This window comes from Carettochelys insculpta, chromosome 1 (assembly GCF_033958435.1).
Source record: "Carettochelys insculpta isolate YL-2023 chromosome 1, ASM3395843v1, whole genome shotgun sequence".
Lineage (NCBI taxonomy): Eukaryota > Metazoa > Chordata > Testudines > Carettochelyidae > Carettochelys > Carettochelys insculpta.
The window spans coordinates 166350962-166369118 of NC_134137.1; the positions used below are offsets into that span (position 1 = coordinate 166350962).

The 18157-nt window shown below is 45.5% G+C and overlaps 1 protein-coding gene across 4 annotated transcripts in view; it reads right to left on the minus strand.

Moving 5' to 3' along the window:
- The window catches only part of SRPX (sushi repeat containing protein X-linked), a 73586-nt gene extending 56392 nt beyond the window's left edge, over positions 1-17194 (minus strand). For all 4 annotated transcript variants that reach the window (XM_074994773.1, XM_074994765.1, XM_074994757.1 and 1 more), the window contains exon 1: positions 17025-17194. In XM_074994773.1, the coding sequence (XP_074850874.1) occupies positions 17025-17094 (70 nt within the window). In that variant the 5' untranslated portion in view covers positions 17095-17194. The remainder of the gene's footprint in view (positions 1-17024) is intronic.
- Positions 17195-18157: the final 963 nt, after the last annotated feature.

An 18157-nucleotide genomic window follows, 5' to 3' on the forward strand; every position in this document is an offset into this window, starting at 1 on the left:
CAAGCCCAGAAACCCAACTGCCGATCACAAAGATCTTTCTCTAAAAACAATTTAAAACTGTATGCAAAATTTTGAACACTTTACTTTTGTGATGAAGTAGTCATAATCATCATTCAAATGAATCACTCAGTAGAGTGCCCTTCTGAGTCTTTAAGGAGTCAACTGTGCTTCTGGCCTCCTTTTCATCATCAAGAAGCCAGAGATAATTAATGTTGATGATAATTATGTCTATATCACTTCACTCTGTTATACAGCCACTCAGGCCATGTCTGCACTACAAACAATGGTGTGATGCAAGCTACAATTGGCATAAAGCTGCTATAGTTAGCATATTGCTCATGCAAGTGCAAAGTTGGGTCCTTGCATCGGCTTGTGCATATGCACAGTGCAGTCCACTCCAGGTAAGAACACCACTGTGCAACCTGCCATGGTCCCGAGTGCCCCATCTTTGGGCAAGTTTCGACAATGCCTGAGGAACAGGAACAAGTCAGTCACACAGGGGTAACTGGGAGCAGAGGGTCAAGTTCCCAGCATGAAACGTTCACTATCCCATTGTAGTACCAGAGGCACTGAGAGCTCATACCAGGGTGAATGAAGACTCTGCTCTACAGCCGTGATTGAGAGCCACCTAACCTTTAGCTCATGTGGTACAGCATAGGGCTTTAGCCCTGCTGCTCGCAGGTTCGATCCCTGGTGCTGGCAACCAAGGTCTGTCAGCATTACGCGGTTATGTCATCAATATCTGTAATTTTCACACCTTTTTTAAAAAAAATCCTACAAACTCAGGTAGCCCTCCTTACTGTCTGCCAACTCAGATGGAAGCATGGAGACTTCATGACAGCTCTGTGCACCATTGTCACGAGGGTTGTAAAATGAATAGTTACACTGACAGTGTTATACTTAGAGATGTGCATAAACCAAGCACCACCACATTTCTAACAGGCCCCCAAACGGGAGCATCTTCCTCTTCTTTTCCTGCAGAGACTCCTGGGCCTCTCTCTTTCTCCCTACAGTCTGAAATATTCATTCTCCAGGCCCTCTGCTCAAGGTCTGATACTGCACTGGCTTGCAGGATCTCAATGAGCATGTCACCCCAAGCCTTCGTCTCTCCTCTTTATCTGGCTCCAAGGTTCCAGACAGTTCCTCTGCCTGGTCTTCTAATATGCTTCACTTTCACACAGCAGTACAGCTGATCCTTTTCATATCCCTTCTCCTGTACGCTCTGTGCAACCTGCTCATAGATGTCCACATTTCTATGACTGGTCAGGAGATATGCTGGCACAACCTGTTCTCCCCACATCTCCAGGAGATCCAATATCTCCTAACTACTCCAAGCTGGCCAGCTGGGCAGTTACATACAATGAAGAGTAGCTTTGTGTGCTTGCCAATCTGAAATATCAGGAAAAGACATTTCAAAAATTTGCAAGTTTTAATGGTGGGGAACAGGCTTCAGGTCTCCGTGACTCCTAAGCAACAGAGGTCACAACTGTAACCAGAGTGGTCAATGTTGGGCATTGTGGGACAGCTGCTGGAGGACTGTCAGGGCTGACATAGGTAACGTAGTAAGTATACACTCATTGCTTTAACCTCAGTTCACTGATTATTGCTCTCTTTGGGGAGGTGGTATTACTGCAAGACCATGGTGGAGAACAACATCGCATGAAGACATATTTAAACAAGAACACATGCATAACTAGGCTGATGCAAGGCAGCTTACGCTGACCTTTGCATTGTAGATCAGGCCTCAGAATCTGGAGCAGCCAATTGCAAATTGTATCACAGAAAACCTGTTTACAGTTAGAGCTGTCATTGCTGCATCTCCCCAAAAAGATTTTATATCAAATGACTTCCTGAATGTGTTTTCAATTATGATGATGCACTGCACATACAACACAAACAACTCTTGGCACTTATACCATGCTTCTCAGACAATGATCTCAAAGAGTTTTATCATGAGGGATAAATATAATTGTCTCTGCTTTAGAGAGGAGGAATCAGATGCAGAGGTCTAAATTCCCAAAGACAATTAGGCACCTAACACTCACTGAAGTCAATGGGCATTTGGCATACCTTTGAGTAGGTCAGCATAACCAGCATAACCAGACTGGTTAAACAAGTTTCCCAAGGCCACAAAAGTCAGTCAACAGCAAAGAGGAGAATAGAACCAGACACCCAGTCTTATATTATATCAACTGTACCATGCTGCCTTTGATACATTGTCTCTTTTATTCTAACACAGCAATGAAGAGAATATATTGGAGACCAGGCAGTTTCCTACAAAGGACAAATGATTGTTCATACCAAAAGGAGGGATTTAATCTTGCTTAGATGATTTTTTTAAACTTTCAATTTTTCTAAACTGTGGTATCAGTAAGTGTAACTCCACATAGTACCTGTAAGACCTGGAAAAGTATATGGACTGAAATCTCACTTAAGATTTGAGGACCTACGCTCAGGAGGGGATTGGAGTGAAGCAAGCAGTGGTTGAGGGAAATTAACCAATTTCACTGTTGCTATTCAGTACCCCACAACAGCAACACAGGTAAGAGCCATATCAATTTAATGTTGCTGCTTGGCAATATTGCATATCAACACCTGAGGTAGGCAACAGAGTACGTAGCTTTCCCAAACACCAGCAGAGCTACATTGACATGGCACTTTCCTATGTTGCTGTTGTGGAGTTCTGACTAGCTATTTATGAGGAAGAAAAGAAACAAAAAACAGGTGGTTGCATCGGGTGAATTCCCACTACTAATTTGCAGCTCTGTGGTTTGAGGGAAAATGCTTTCTTACTTCCTGCAGCCACAGGAATGGTGGAGAAAGAGGAAGAAACTTCACATTTCTCAAATGTCTACTAACCTGAAGCTGATATTAAAGATGGACCCCGCAGTAAGCTTCCAGAGATGCACTTTGGCAGACAGTATCTACTCCTTTCCCAGCCGTTGGGAACATGTGGAGGCTGGAGAGACTGGATTTCTCACGAGGGCACTGTCTCAGAAACTTGAAGGTAAACATATAGGCTACATCTAAAGAGTTTTGTAGACAAAACTTACGGAACATCTACAGGCAAAATGCATTTTGTTGACAGAAACCGTTGACAAAAAAAAGCAGTGTAAATTCTCCGGGGGCCCTTTTGTCAACAGAGTGGATCAAAAGATCGATACGCTTTTATGTGTAGATGCTACCTGTCGACAGAAGTTTTGTCTGGACAGCTTCTTCAACCACAACTTCTGTAGACAGATGCTTCTAGTGTAGATGTAGCCGTAGTCTTTGGGATCTGCCTCTAGTTAGAATGGTAAGTCTCCAGTGCAAGGCATGTCTGGTACCTTGATTGTTTTTGGTCCGAATGAGTTTTTAAACTTGTAAAACACATGAATGCATACTTATGTTGGCCTGTTTTACCTGTGAGTGACATAGTGAAGCGAGGCAGAGAGAATGAACGTATACAGATGAGAGTCAAATTAAATATTCCTTAAATATTTAGCAATTATTTTGAAGCACTTTTTCAGACCAAAAGTTAAAAAAATATAGAGGAAACTATTAATTATTTTGGCTTAAACTCAGCTCTGACACCAGTTGGAGACAATGTCTCATCCTAGGTGGCAAGTCCATGACCACAAGTCTGACAAAGATCCTCTGAATGATGCCAGCATAGACCACAATCCCTGGAAGGTTTAACATTGGTGGTGCATTCAGACTTGGTTAACACCAACTCAGACATTGCCAGCCCAAGCTGGTTAAACGTAGGCTTTGTGTAAACCATTCACCATGACATAGCAATGCTGAAGAAACCTGACTGATAGGATGAATACTAACTGTGTTCAAACTATGATGCTATTCTTAGAGTCCCTCTGTACCGCATGTCTACTTCTAGATCCTTAAAAGGAAATGGCATTTCCTGAAAAGACAAAAGAAGAAATTGAGGGGAAGGGGTGGAACATAATGTATTTGTCTAGCCTCACTGCAGACTGATAATCTACACATCAAACTTTTCTTCACATTCCTTTAAATTGCAGATACATTTATACTATATTTCTGAGGGCCAGCCGCATTAACCATGTCTTTTCAATAAAGATGTCCATGTAAATGCTGTCCACTGTGCAAGCAATACAATTAGTCAAAATTATGAAAATATACCTTTTCCTTCTACAATGGTAATGGTCTCCTCTGTCTAACTGTGGCAACTTCAGAGCAACTTGTAAAAAACAATAATTATCATTCACACCTGGCTATACTTTAGCTACTTTACTTCCTGAAACAAAAGACTGTGCAATTTATGTCTAATTCATCTTCAGCCATATTGCTGTAAAGCTACAAAACTTTCCTCTGTCTTAAAGCATGTTTATATATTTATAATTCAAATCTGGAAGCTGTGGGGCTAAATCAACATAGTAAACATCAATAACCCTTTTCAACATATCTGTATCATCTACAGAGGGCTAATTAGCGGAACTATCAGATTATGCATTCTCCTCAAGAAAGCAAATTCTCCTATCAGCGAATACTATTACTGTGTCTCCAAAAACTATCAGCAGCATCTGAGTGGTCAGAGTCCATTGATCATGAAGACTGCGTAAGTAGTACATGAATGTTTGGTTACTGTCATCAAGACTTCCCAGACACTTGTATGATCTTGTTTTAACCAGCTCAGGATACACTGAGATAGATTAAGCTATCACAGAAAGGCAAAATGACGTGTGAACATTTCATTCCTATGCCCTGCCTAATTTAGACAGAGTGGTTTGCCCTGGGTCTCACAAGGCCTAATCAAAAGCCTGTTGAAGCCAACAGAATTCCCTCCATTGAGTTCAACAGCTTTTGGAACAAGCCCCTATTGACTGAATAGGATTCACAACTTCACCAATAAAAAGTTCTATCTAACCCACCTTGACTAGCAAGTGGTTTGTAGTGGCTCAGCAACCTGCTATTTTTGCAGTGGGTATTATCCTGAACTCCACAACTTGTGCTTTCATTTAAAAGCCAACCTGTGTGATTATGAAGAGGCTGCTGGGAAGATGAAATGAGCATGACTAATGCAATGATGCCAGCATGATTCAGCAGAGGGTCAGCGGGAAAAGAGAGTTACTTACCTCTGTAAGTGGTGTTCTTCAAGACGCATTATTCATGTCGATTCCAACACGGATGTGTGTGCACGTGTGCTCAGTTACTAGAGAATCTTTCCCTAGGTGGTAGCCATCGGGTCAGAGAGGCACCCCCTGGAGTGGTGCCAATATAGCACCTAATATAGGCACCTCCTGACTCGTCCCCTGCTCAGTTCCTTCTTGCCAGCTACTCCAACCGTGGGGAAAGGCGGGAGGGTTTTAGAATGGACATGAATAACACATCTCAAAGAACACCAGTCACGGAAACAGGTACCTGTCTTTTCTTCTTTGAGTGATTGTTCACGTACGTTCCAGCGCAGGAGATGCAAGCTGACATTAGAAGGAAGGGTTGGAGTCTCAGAATGATTGTATGACAGTTCTGCCCATTGAAGCGTCCTCCCTAGCATTCTGCATGATAACGTAAAGGGCTGAAAAAGTATGAATGGAAAACCAGGTGGCTGCCCTACAGATTTCTTGAACAGGGGCATGGGCTAAGAATGCTGATGAAGAGGGTTGGATCCTGGTAGATTGAGCCCTGATCGGGGGAGGGGGAACCCCTGCTACCTTGTAGCATTCCTTGGACAAAACTGAGAGGCCCTTCATCCTGTCCATTACAGCCATGAATTGCTGCCACAACTATCTGAACAGCTTGGTCCTGTCTATGTAAAAGGCCAAGGCCCTATGGACATCTAGCGTACGTAAACTCTGCTCCCTCTGAGGTACCATGAGGCTTAGGGTAAAACAAGGGTAATGAAATATCCTGGTTGACATGAAAAAGGAGACCACCTTCCACGGGAAAGCCAGATGGTGTCTCAGTCTAACCTTGTCCTTGTGGAACACCATACAGAGTGGGTCCACTGTAAGGGCCCTCAACTCAGACAACCTTCTGGCTGATGTGATGGCCACCAAAAATGCTGTTTTGTAACTTAGAAACAGCAGAGAACAGGAAGCGAGGGGTTCAAAAGGAGGCCCTATCAGCGTGGCCAAAACCAAATAGAGGTCCCAGGATGGTGAGGGATCCTGCACCTGTGGCCCAACCCTCTCCAAGTCCTTCATGAATCTCTTGACCACAGGGTCTGAGAACACTGATGAAAGGCCTGGACCAGGATGAAAAGCCAAAACAGCTGTTGGGTGAACTTGAATAGAAGACAGGGAGAGCCCCAACTGGCTTAGGGGCCACAAATAATCCAGAATTGAGGGGATTGTGGCCTGCCAGGGGCATAACCCCTTCTGGGAAGCCCAAGTCACAAACCTTTTCCACTTTGCCAAGTAAGTGGCCCTTGTGGAAGCTTCTCTACTCTTTCAAAGCACCTCCCACACCAGGTCTGAGCAGGAAAGTTCCATGGCACTCAATCATGAAGCTTCCATCCTGTGAGGTGAAGGGACAGGAGGTTGGGGTGCTGAAGCTGGCCCTCCTCCTGTGGCAATAGGTCCAGGCATAAAAGGAGTGCTATTGGCTTGCACACCAACAGGTCCAACAGAACCAAGAACCAATGCTGCCTGGCCCACGCTTGAGTCATCAAGATTATTGAGGCCCAGTCCGCTCGAATTTCGAGGAGGACCTTGTGGACAAGGGAAACCAAAGGGAACGCATAACAGCAGAGGGCCCATCCAGGAGACTTCGAACGCATCTGCCTTGGACCCAGGATTCTGGTTCTGGTAAGAACAAAACATTTGGCACTTTGCATTGAGGTGCATGGCAAAAGGTTCACCTGGGGACAATCCCAAATTTGGAAAATTGATTGTAGCATGTCTGGGTGCATGGACCACTCATGGCTCATGAAGGACCTACTGAGGTGTTCTGCTATGGTGTTGTGGACCCTGGGTAAGTAATGGGCCTGCAGGAGAATTTTGTTCTGAATGCAGAACTCCCAGAGCCTGAGGGCCTTGTGATACAGGGGAGAGAAGTGTGCACCCTCCTGTCTGTTGATATAATTCACTGCTGTCATGTTGTCTGTGCTCACTGACACACAATGCCCTGCTAGGTTATCCCAAAACACCACACATGTCAACCTAATCACCCTGGGCCTCAGGGAGGATGCAGAGCAGGAGCAGGAAGAGATGGAGCAAGGGACGTAGAGTCAGGGTGCAGCACCCCAGGGAAAAATGAAAATCAGCACCAATGTTCTTTATCATTATTTGTATTGTGGAAGTGCTGGGAGGCCCCAGTCACAGATCAGGTCCCTGTTGTGCTTCATGCTATCCGCACACAGAACTAAATGATTATCCCTGCCTCAGAGAGTTTACAATCTAAGTTTTAGCCAAGAGACAATAAGTGACCATAACAGTGAGACAAGGCTGGCCAGCATGGCAGGTTGGTGGTTTCAGCATGCCAGCACCCTCAAGTATTTTGTAGACACTGCAGCAAAGGAGAGTTTTAGGGAGGGATCTGCAGGAGGACAAAAAGGTACCCTTCGCACAGGGAGCTCCTCCCAAGTGTGGGAAAAAGTGTGGAAGGGTATGTTTGAGAATTTAACAACTGGACCACAAAGGCTGGCATGTCGCGTATTAGGTGGCAGCACTACATCCTGAAACACAAGCTGAAATACAAAAGAACAGAAACATGGATGCAGACAATAAAACCACTAGTGAGTCTTCTCTCTCAGCAGACACATTCAATGTCAATATTAGCTAGCATCAAGTGGTTTTATATATTAAGCTATCTGTGCATGATGCTCATTTTAAACAATACAATTATCACTCCCATCCTACAAGGCCTTTCTCTCTTCTTTTCTTCACTACGCGGGATTTAGCACGGACATAAGGGCTACGTCTACACTAGCCCCAAACTTCGAAATGGCCACGCAAATGGCCATTTAGAAGTTTACTAATGAAGCGCTGAAATGCATATTCAGCGCTAATTAGCATGCGGGCAGCCGCGGCACTTCAAAATTGATGCGCCTCGCCGCCGCGCGGCTCATCCCAACGGGGCTCCTTTTTGAAAGGACCCCGCCTACTTCAAAGTCCCCTTATTCTCATTTAAGGGGACTTCAAAGTAGGCGGGGTCCTTTCAAAAAGGAGCCCCCTCGGGACGAGCTGCGTGGTGGCGAGGCATGTCAATTTCGAAGTGCCGCGGCCACCCGCATGCTAATGAACTGCTGAATATGCATTTCAGCGCTTCATTAGTAAACTTCTAAATGGCCATTTGCGTGGCCATTTCAAAGTTTGGGGCTAGCGTAGACACGGCCAAGCTTAAATACTTTGCTTTGAAAACAATTTCTTGTTACCAAGTAACCCCTAATATTATACTAGAAGAGAATTATTTTTCTCTAAGTTTACTTTTACATTTGACAGCACTTAATGTCAAACCAGTATCTCCTTTTTCCCATATAGTTGTCACTGTCCCATTTGGTTGTGTCAATTATATTGGAAAACATTAAAAAGACAAAAAAGCAAACAAAAAAACCCACCGAGAAACCTGGGCAAATATGTTAAAATATATTACAGAAGAATTTAGGGGAAGGATAACTTCACCAAAATAAGTTGTTCATTTGGTAAATATAATCAGTTTCATATTGGCAAAATTCCCTTAAAACATGATAAATAACTGTGCCCATCTTCATATGAAGACAAAACAATGTATCAGAAGTCCAGGTTATTTAAAGCTCCAAGAAATCCCAGTTTAGAAGCAGTTATTTCAGGTTACAGCAAAGAGCAGAATCATAGAAGTTAAGACATACAATCTGGAAACTCTTTTTTTAAGGCCCTGCAATATAATTTTTTAGTCTGAACAACTTGTATAGTTCTCATTTAAATATAATAGCTATAAACTCCCAGCCAGCAACAATACATGCATTAACTTTTTAATTTACTGAACTAAAAAAAGTCCATGTATTGATTAAAAGATATTTTCTCAAAACTTCCCAGCTTTTCACTCCAGGCAAAATAAACTAACTCATAGACTAAAAGGGTCCAGTCTGAAATCCAAAAAAGCAAATGTGTTTGAGGCTACATAGATCCTTTGCTCCAGATTTTGTCACAGCACCGTGTCATCATCACCTTCATATCCGAAATAATTCCTCACTGTGTCATTAGCAGCTATCAATGAATCATCTCTGCAGTAAGCCAATTTCAGGTGATTTTTAACTTAAATACATATAAACAAGATATCCAGCTTCAATGGTTAAACTTGGAGCACATCCATGTAAAAGAATGTATTCAAAGCCTGCAAAAGCATCATGTGAGCTGACATGAACTTTAACAATCAATAAAATGGATTCACTAACTTGCAGATGCAAGTAACTTGTCAGCAGCAGCAGCTGTTGTGGACGTATCCTCCTTTGTCAAAACCAGCCTTTGCAGATACATGCCTATCCAAGCCATTGTGTGCTTGTTTTATGTGCACTGTTGCCACTCTAGACAGTTCAATTTCAGTGCAGGCAAAATAAAAACCGTCCATTTTATACTAAGTGTCTGGTTTGGGTTTTTTTTTTTTGAAACCTCACCCTTTTATATGATCACACATCTGATTTCTTACCTGTACAGAATACCCAAGATGTTGCTGAATTGTTAGCAGACCAAGTCTACCTGTCAGAGGATTTAAAGGCACTACTGGGTAGGGAACATTTGGCAAAGAAATGGGTTGGGAGTGGGAAAGGTTAGTCATACGTAAAGGTGACTTTGTGTTTACTGTTATTTTGTGGAAATAATATACGTCGTCCTGAAGGGCCACTATATGTGATCCATTGTGAACTTAATATTGCGTATATTAAAAATATACCAAAGCAGCCAGAATCAAGGACAGGCACTTAGATTATCAACTGACATGAAGAAGAATACATTTCTGACATATTTTGGCACACTTTGCTATGCCATTTTTAATAACAATTCTCTGAAGTTACAAATCCTTACTTACTGGGGAAACAAAAGTTATTTACTAACCCAACTTGGAACTAAAAAATAGAAGGTACTGCTGGCCGCTGCTGACTTAAGATGCATGTGTGCAGCTGCCACTAAATTCTACAGGAGTGACGTATGCACAGCCAAAAAGAACCCATGTCTACACACAAACACAAATCCAAAACACAGAAGACTCCATCGGAAGACAATATCAGCTATGGGGGCCAGGAAGCTGAAAGCCATGTGATTCACAGCACAAGTAGTGTCAGTATTCCCAGCATTGCTCAGTAGTCCACAGCATGGTTCAGTGGCTAGAAGCCTAGACTGGGACTCAAAAGACAGGGCTGTGTTCAAACCCTAAATCTGCTAATAGCCTGCTGCATGATCTTGAGCAAGTCACATCTCTGCCTCAATTTCTCCCCCACATCTTTTGTCTGTTTAGGTTGAAAATTCTTCAAGGCAGAATCTGTCTGTGTGCACAACAGCTTGGGCCTCTAGGAATCACTACAATATACAGAACAGCATCTGAAAACAGCTACAGGAAACCCTCGTTCTATGCATCTTCAGGTTGCGCTAAACTCGCTTTAATGTGAGTTTCACACAACTTGAAGATGTGTGGCTGTCAGCCTGCCTAGCTTCCCGCAGCTGGGCAGGCTAAGAGCCCCTTCCCTCTGCGTCCCAGAGTGGTGCTAGGCACCATTCTTGGAATGTAGGGGAAAGGCTTTTAGCTCACCTAGCTGCCTGCCACTGAGGGCAGCCAGGTGGGCTAAAACCCCCTTCCCAGAGTGGTGCCTCTGTCAAGCTGACAGTGGCATTGCTCTGGGAAGGTAGGGAGAAGGGTGTTATCCCTGATAGCTGCCTGCAGCTGCAGGCAACTAGGGGGCTAAAACCCCCTTGCCCTTCCCAGGATCAGCTCCCGCCACGGCCCCAGCTCAGCCCCAACCCATGTGGGGGCCTCCCAGCCCCTGGAGCACTACAGTCCTGCACGGGGTCAGGCTCCAGCCGCTGTAGTGGCACGCAGGGCTCGGGCTCCAGCTCCCTGCCCACCACCCCCACAGACCCTGCCCTGACTTCCGCAAACACTGCTCCAACCCCTACACGCCCTGGCTCAGCTCCACCCTCCCTCTGCAGCCCTAATCCACGCCAGGCTTAACCCTTGGCCCCAACGCACAGCCCAACCATCCCCCCAACTTACCTGAAATTCGGGATATGCAAATCCTCCCGCGTATCCCAAGGGATTACTGTATTGTATTTCAAAAATTCAACTTTATTAGGAGACTGAGAAATTATATGAGAACATATAGACATAGCCTTCCTTAAAATAGTCAATTTTTAAAAGTTTTTCACTGTTCGGTTTTCAATAGTTGACACATTTCTTGAATTCTTCTCATACCTTTCTCTTCAAACCAGTCTCTCAAAAGATTCATGGTCCATCTGCCGATCACTTGTGGTCTGCTCCTGTCTGAAATTCTTTAAAACTGTATGCCTACATACCATGAACTTCATTTTAGACATGGTTTTCTATCCACTGAAACTAATGTGACCTAGAGAAAAGATCACATTTCAAGTTCCTCTCATAGGTATGATATGCTCATTCAGCGTTTTATTATTTCATTCACAGGATTCCAAAAAACTGGACGAAATACATCATACGGGAATCACTTTATCATTCAAGACACTATTTACAGCTTTATCCTCCCCTCGTTAGCACACTACTGGAAAGTGCTGAGACACTGCAGCCATGACAGTGGTACCACCACTTAGAGACTATATCAGCCATCCTCACACTGTGGGCTGGGATTCCAAAATGGGCTGCGGGTTGCCCAGGGCTGTCTTAGACTTCCTGGGGCCCGGGCCCATGCCCAAGCCCCACTGCTCAGGGTCAAAACCGAAGCATGAGGGCTTCAGACTTGGCAGTGACACCCATATTACAGGCTCCCTGACTGGTGCTGAAGACCACAGGCTTTGGCCCTGGCCTCCCTGCTCAGGGTGGATGGCTCAGGCTTTGGCATCCCCACTTCAAGCTTTGGGGTTCGGGCAAGCTGGGGCTTTGGTTCCCTCCTCCTGGGGCTGTGTACTAATTTTTGTCATCAGAATGGGGCTGCACTGGAATGATGTTTAAGGACCCCTGGGAGAGTTAATACTTAGGACTCTAACCGGGCTGATGAACCATCCTAAAGCCTAAGACTGTCTAAGAGAAAAGATCAGAAGAGAAAACTCCCACGGGAAGAGACTACTCAAACGTCTCAGACATCTCAAAGGCAGAGTTTCATTTATAACGTTCCCTCTCTGATCCCCGGAAAGAAGATTTTAGCCAAACACCAAAAGACGCCCTGGCACCTCTAATGTTCCTGAAGACCATAGTGGACTTGCATACTTAAGACTTCATCAGAAACACAGTAAACTTGCACAGAACTGAATTTAACCATCTCCAGAAGACAAAAGGCTGAATTACTGTATTGGGATTTGATCCTGTGACAAGGAATCCAGGTACAATAAACCCTTCCATATCCAGCAGCCCCAGGACCGGGAGGTTGCCGGATGTTAAAAATATTATGGGTAATAGAAAGGATCCCTTCCCCAACAGCAGGAATGCACTGCTGCAGTGCTCCCCGCCCCAAGGCCCTCAGCAGCCCCGCCCCCGGAGCGCTGCCTCCACCCACACAGCACAGTCTAAACTGCGGTTCAGCAGCACCCACTGGCTCAGGCCCCAGCCCATGCAATTGCGGCAGGTGGGGGACTGGCACGTGGCGAAGGGGCACTCCCCCACCCAGCAGCAGTTTCTGAGCAGCCGCAGAGCCTCCACAGCTCAGGTCCAGGGAGGGATGGGAAGCAGTGGCCACAGCAGCCTCATCTTGGCTTCCCACCCACACCCCAGCTCCAGTCCCTTGTTAAGAAAGGGAAGCAGCATCAATGGCTCAGGGTAGGATGAAATCCCTTCGCCACCTGCAAGCAGCCGAGCCCCCCAGAAGACAAAACCTAGGCACCAGGATAGTGCCTGATGGCAATTATTGCTAATGCCAGTTATTTGAGAATACCAGTTGATTGAATACAGGTTAAAACAGAGTCCACTGATTTGGGAAGCTGATGCTGCAATAATTTTGATGATTAGGCAAGCAATAGGACAATACAGGAGACTGGATAAAGTAACCTTGACCTGAGTGCTTTTTACTGAACTCCGTCAGAGCCATCAACCACTAGTCAGACACTTCCTGTCACAATGCCTTCACTAACATATCTGGAGCATGGTGCCTAAAATACTCTCAGAGTCAGTGCTAGGTATAAGATAAAGCAATTGCTTAGGGCCCCAGCTGCTCAAGGGGACTCCCATTCTCTTTTTTAGCATGTGTGCATGTGGAATTTCCCTGTTTGAGACCCCCAAAGGGTAATGACCACCTCTCAATACTAAATACTGTTGAATTCAGAATATGGGGCACAGAAACACAGCATTGCTAGTAAGCTGGCAAGCTGTACTGTCTCACTCCAAGAGCAGTAGCCAAAACAAACTATTTTCCATGTTTAGGTAACAGATTATTATTGGAATAACAGAAGCTCTGGCTGGATCCAACACAGGGTGCTTTTCTTTATCAGCAGAAATGACCAACTACCAAATTCTTTGACTGTAGCACACAGCTGAAATGGATACATAGTATGGTTTGTTTGCAATTGAGATCACACAGGTACCAATTAGAATTTTAATTTATGGTTTAAAAACCTATCCTTGTCTACTCAAAGGCATTCCATATTTAGCTGCTGATAATTCCAGATTAAAATAACTCAGCTGACGAAAAGAAAATGCTAATTTACAATTGCAGCAATTTTATACTAACAGGAAAGAAAGATTTGAGAAAAAAACAAACATTTCCATTGTATTAAAGCATAAGGCCCACAGAACGCGTAACCTTTTAAGTATACAGTAGACTTATCAATACAGTTGCTCCTGATTTTCACTGCCTCAGTCTTCTCCACTACAAAGTAGAAGGAAATGGATTTTCAAAAGCAGCGAAAGCTAAAACAAGCACACTATTGTGCGGCCAACTAAATTATGGGCAAAGACTTTGACTTTTGATGTCTGGATAAGCTGAGACTGGACGTAGGGTGTCAGTGACATGTTCAGGCTCTTAAGTAGAAAGCTAAACACTGGATATTGGCATTCTCATGCAGATCAGTTAAAGAATTGAATTGTCATGACCTGCAACATAATGCATTCAGTTGTCCTCCCCAGTAAAAAACAAGGGTTTGGCAACAGCAACTCTCACAGAAGCAGCAGGGCAAATATTTCTGTTGTCTTAATTGAATTAGCAATTGATGTTTCTAATAGTTCTATCACAAAAACAATGCAAATTTGTGTTCCACCATCTTTGTGTTGGAAGGAAATTAAAAGAAACATGCGAACAAAAACAGGCAAATGGCAGCTCATTAGAACAGTCACAGACCTAATTTTACTACCCCAAAAATTAGAACTGTTGTTCAAGCAGAGAACACTCATGGACCCAGAAATAACTTGTACCACCAATGAGCAGGTATTCTACAGCTGTAGATTGCTGGACTGCATTATGAATCACACCTACCTCCTTACTGCTTCTATCTTCTCTGGTCCCAGACAAATACATCCTTAGCTGAACTGACAAACACACATTAGTTTTGAACAGCTTTGTTGTTGTGCATTAATTTCAGTTTGGTAGATCCGTATTAAGCTGATACTCTAGGTCAGTTTCTATTGGCCTCACTTACACTGTTCCCATCTTGACATACGTTAATTTGCCAAGATAGTGTTGTTTTAAAGGAGTGGAATACAGACTCTGATTTCTTTTCACCTTGGGAATGAACCCAAATTTCAGTTTCAAGCTTAACACTTGATAAAACACAAGCAACACTGAGAATGACAGCATTAGAGGGGGCAAACCAGTGTTTTAAAATTATGATGGCTATAACATACCTGTTTATGGTTCAGTTGTGGAAATCCACAAGATTATTCTAACTAATTAACCTCTAATCAAACTAAAATTAACAAAAATAAACAAAAGCAATCTACTGCAAACACTAAGAAGCAAAACTACATCTCCATGCAAACTTCCTGTTCATCCTTCCATTTCCACTTCTCTTCCTGTTCTTGTTTCAACTAAGGCCTGCAATAGGAATCGCCTAGTAGAGACAGACCTCTGTGCCAGTACATCTATGCTAGTACATCTTGATGCAAAATCATGGTCTTAACTTATAAGCTCTTTTCATCATGAATTCTGTCTTTATTTATTCTGTAAAGAGACTTGCATAATAATATTTTCCCTAACTTTCTATTGCTAAAATGTCTAAGTCAAACAAAAATGACAGTTTAAAACAAATTCTTACACATGGTCATTTTTCTGTTCCAATCACTAAAGGGAAACATTGTTCCTACACAGCAGCCCAGTTAGCCTGGACTATACCCATTCATCTTTGAAAATGTAAGCTAAGATTAACAATCTTTGTGTCCAGTCATTATTATAACCATCATTTTGTAAGGCTGATAAGCTTTGATTTGTGACTATGCTTTGCAGCAGTGCTCCCTCTAATATTTTCCATTCAGGAGTGGAATAAAATTTGTTATGTGCACCAAGACGTGTGGATGTGCACCATCCATAGAAATACTTGCTACCCACTGTGGATGGCCGTAGACACTCTTCAAATCAGCTGCAAGGCACCTGAATCTGTGTTGGGCAGCCGCTCAAGTGCCCGGCTTACCAGAACATACTGCCTCTGACTCTGTCTCCTTAAGGAATTTAACACCAAAAAGTTTGAATGTTTTGAAAACAAATGACCCAAAGCTCTGTCACAGAGAACTGTATTTAGCATTTTCTAATCTGCCTTTCATCTGCCACAGCAATTTAAATATATATATATATGCAGACCTCTTACTGGTTCCCATATAGCAAATAAGTAACAAACACTATTTCAGGAGTGCTCTTCAGACCACTTTCATGACGCTGGTACCAATACAAGGCAGTTGAAAGAACAAAAAAGTCTTTGTTCATTTCAGTGCCATTAGAAACACAAAGTAAATCCACGTTTGCCAAATAAAATAGCATACATTTGTCAAACAGAGAGAGGGTGCCACAAGCATGGAAAATCAGTAAATATTAAAAAGCAGATGACACTGAGCTTGAGTTTCTGTAAAAAACATGTGTAGATCACTTAATGTTTTACTAGTGCAAACTAACATATCCCAGATGCTATCTCTCCCTCACTCCCCCAGGACTGTACTTTCTTCAGAAGCGGCTGACTTCAATGGAAATATAGAAAGCCTTTCCAGGCTAGCAACTGCCTCCTAATGCTTAGTTTGTGTAGGGCTAAGTCCTGGAAAGATGAGGGACTTCAATTTCAACACAGGAGGGGGGAGGGGGCTGCAGCACAGCCTACCAGGGCAACCCACAAGCGATGCCCAGCACCCCCACGCAACAGTCTCCTGCAGAGCCAGTGTAGTTAGATATACATACACTTGGAGATACACCTATCTCATGGGACTGGGAGGGCCCTTGAGAGGTCATTGAGTCCAGTCCTCCGCACTCCCAGCAGGAGCTAGCACCATCCTGACAGATGTTTGTACCCCAGCCCCCTGAAAAACCCCCTGCAGGCCTGACCTCACACCCCGGCTTTACCAGGCCAGCGCTCTAACGTTTGCATGACTCTGTGCAAGAGATGTGCACAGCGAGTCCCACGTCAACACAGCAGCGTTTGAATGAACGCGAGAAGCCCAAGCAAGGAACCGCTCCTGGCTCTGCCTGCGCGTAGGGAAATCGAGGCACGGAGCCCGCTCCCGTCTCAGCGCCAATCCCGCAAGGGAGCAGCCAGCTACTACCTGGTGCGGGGTGGGGAGGGGGCTGGGGGTGCGGACCCCGCTTGGAGCCCAGCAAGGCGCACCCGGGAGGGCACCCGGGCCCTCTCGGAGGAGCCCGGCCAGGGGCTGTGGCTGCAAAGGGAAACGAGTGACTGTGGAGCCCCTGGCCCGCTGCTTCCCTCCCCTCTGCGGCAGCGACTCCTTGGCAAGGGGCTGGGAGCCCCGGCTCGCCTGGAGCTGCGGCAGGGCAAGGCGCCCCGCTCCCCTACCTTCGTACGCCAGGCTGCGGCACACGGCCAGGGCCAGCAGCAGGGCTACGCGGAGCCAGCAGCTCCCCATGTTGCGCGGCGCAGTCCTTTCCCTGCGGGCGCCTGAGCGACTCGGGGGCAGGCGCGGGAGTGGGACAGAGACATTCTCCGAGCGGGCTCGGGGGCTCCGCGGCAAACTCCTCCCCCCCTCCCCCGCCGCGGCGGCGGCGGCGGCGGCTCCGAGAAGCGCTCCAGCTCCCCCAGCCCGCGCCCCCCTGTGGCCCGGCGCGGAGCGGAGCCGCAGCCTGGGGCCCAGGCAGCCTGGGGCCCAGGCAGTTGCCCGCCCAGCACAAGCGCCGCGTCTCGCTCCCCTCCTGCTCGCTCGAGGGTGGCTTTGCAAGAGTCGCTGCAGGAGCCATGGACGCTCAGCCCCGCTCGGGCTCTCTCCTGGAAAGGATCCCAGAGCCGCGAACCCCACGCCGGGCAGACAGCGCCTACCTCCAGCAGGCAGCTCGGGGCGCACTCTTTTACACCTACCTCGGCCTGCAAGTACTAGTGACCCGAAAGGAGCCTTCCTCCCGGTGCCCCTACCCCCAATCCCAAGTGGCAGGGCCTCACCCTCAGATACGAACAGTTTATGACATGGGACCTCCACCCCCACTCCCTTGCTTACCTCTCAAGCGCCAGACTGTGAAATGAGGGACTTTTCATGAACCCAATTTTAACTTTTGGAGCATTGTGTAGGAGCATGCAAATAGCCGGGAGCATGTTACCCAGAAACTAACTTAAGGGTAGGAAAAGCACATGTGATGTGGAAAGCCACTTGCCATTTGCTTTATCAAATAACGTTGGAAATGGATAGGCAGAAGGGACATTGAGATCACCAAGTTCAGCCCCCTCTGCTGGGCCAGAAGTTACCATACTTTGCAGCAGAGAACCTCAGCCTCCCCCTTTCCCCATTCCTATCCTCTGGGTCAGAGATGCTCAGCACACTCTCCCCTCTGTTTCCCAGGTCAGGAACATTCCCCACAAGAGTCCTGCTCAAGCTATGCCACTATGAGTGGTTGTGTCCAGATGCCACAAATGCAACTTTCCAATGGCAATGGCTGACTGAACAGGGTGACCATTCATGTTGTATTAGGTGGGACGGTCCC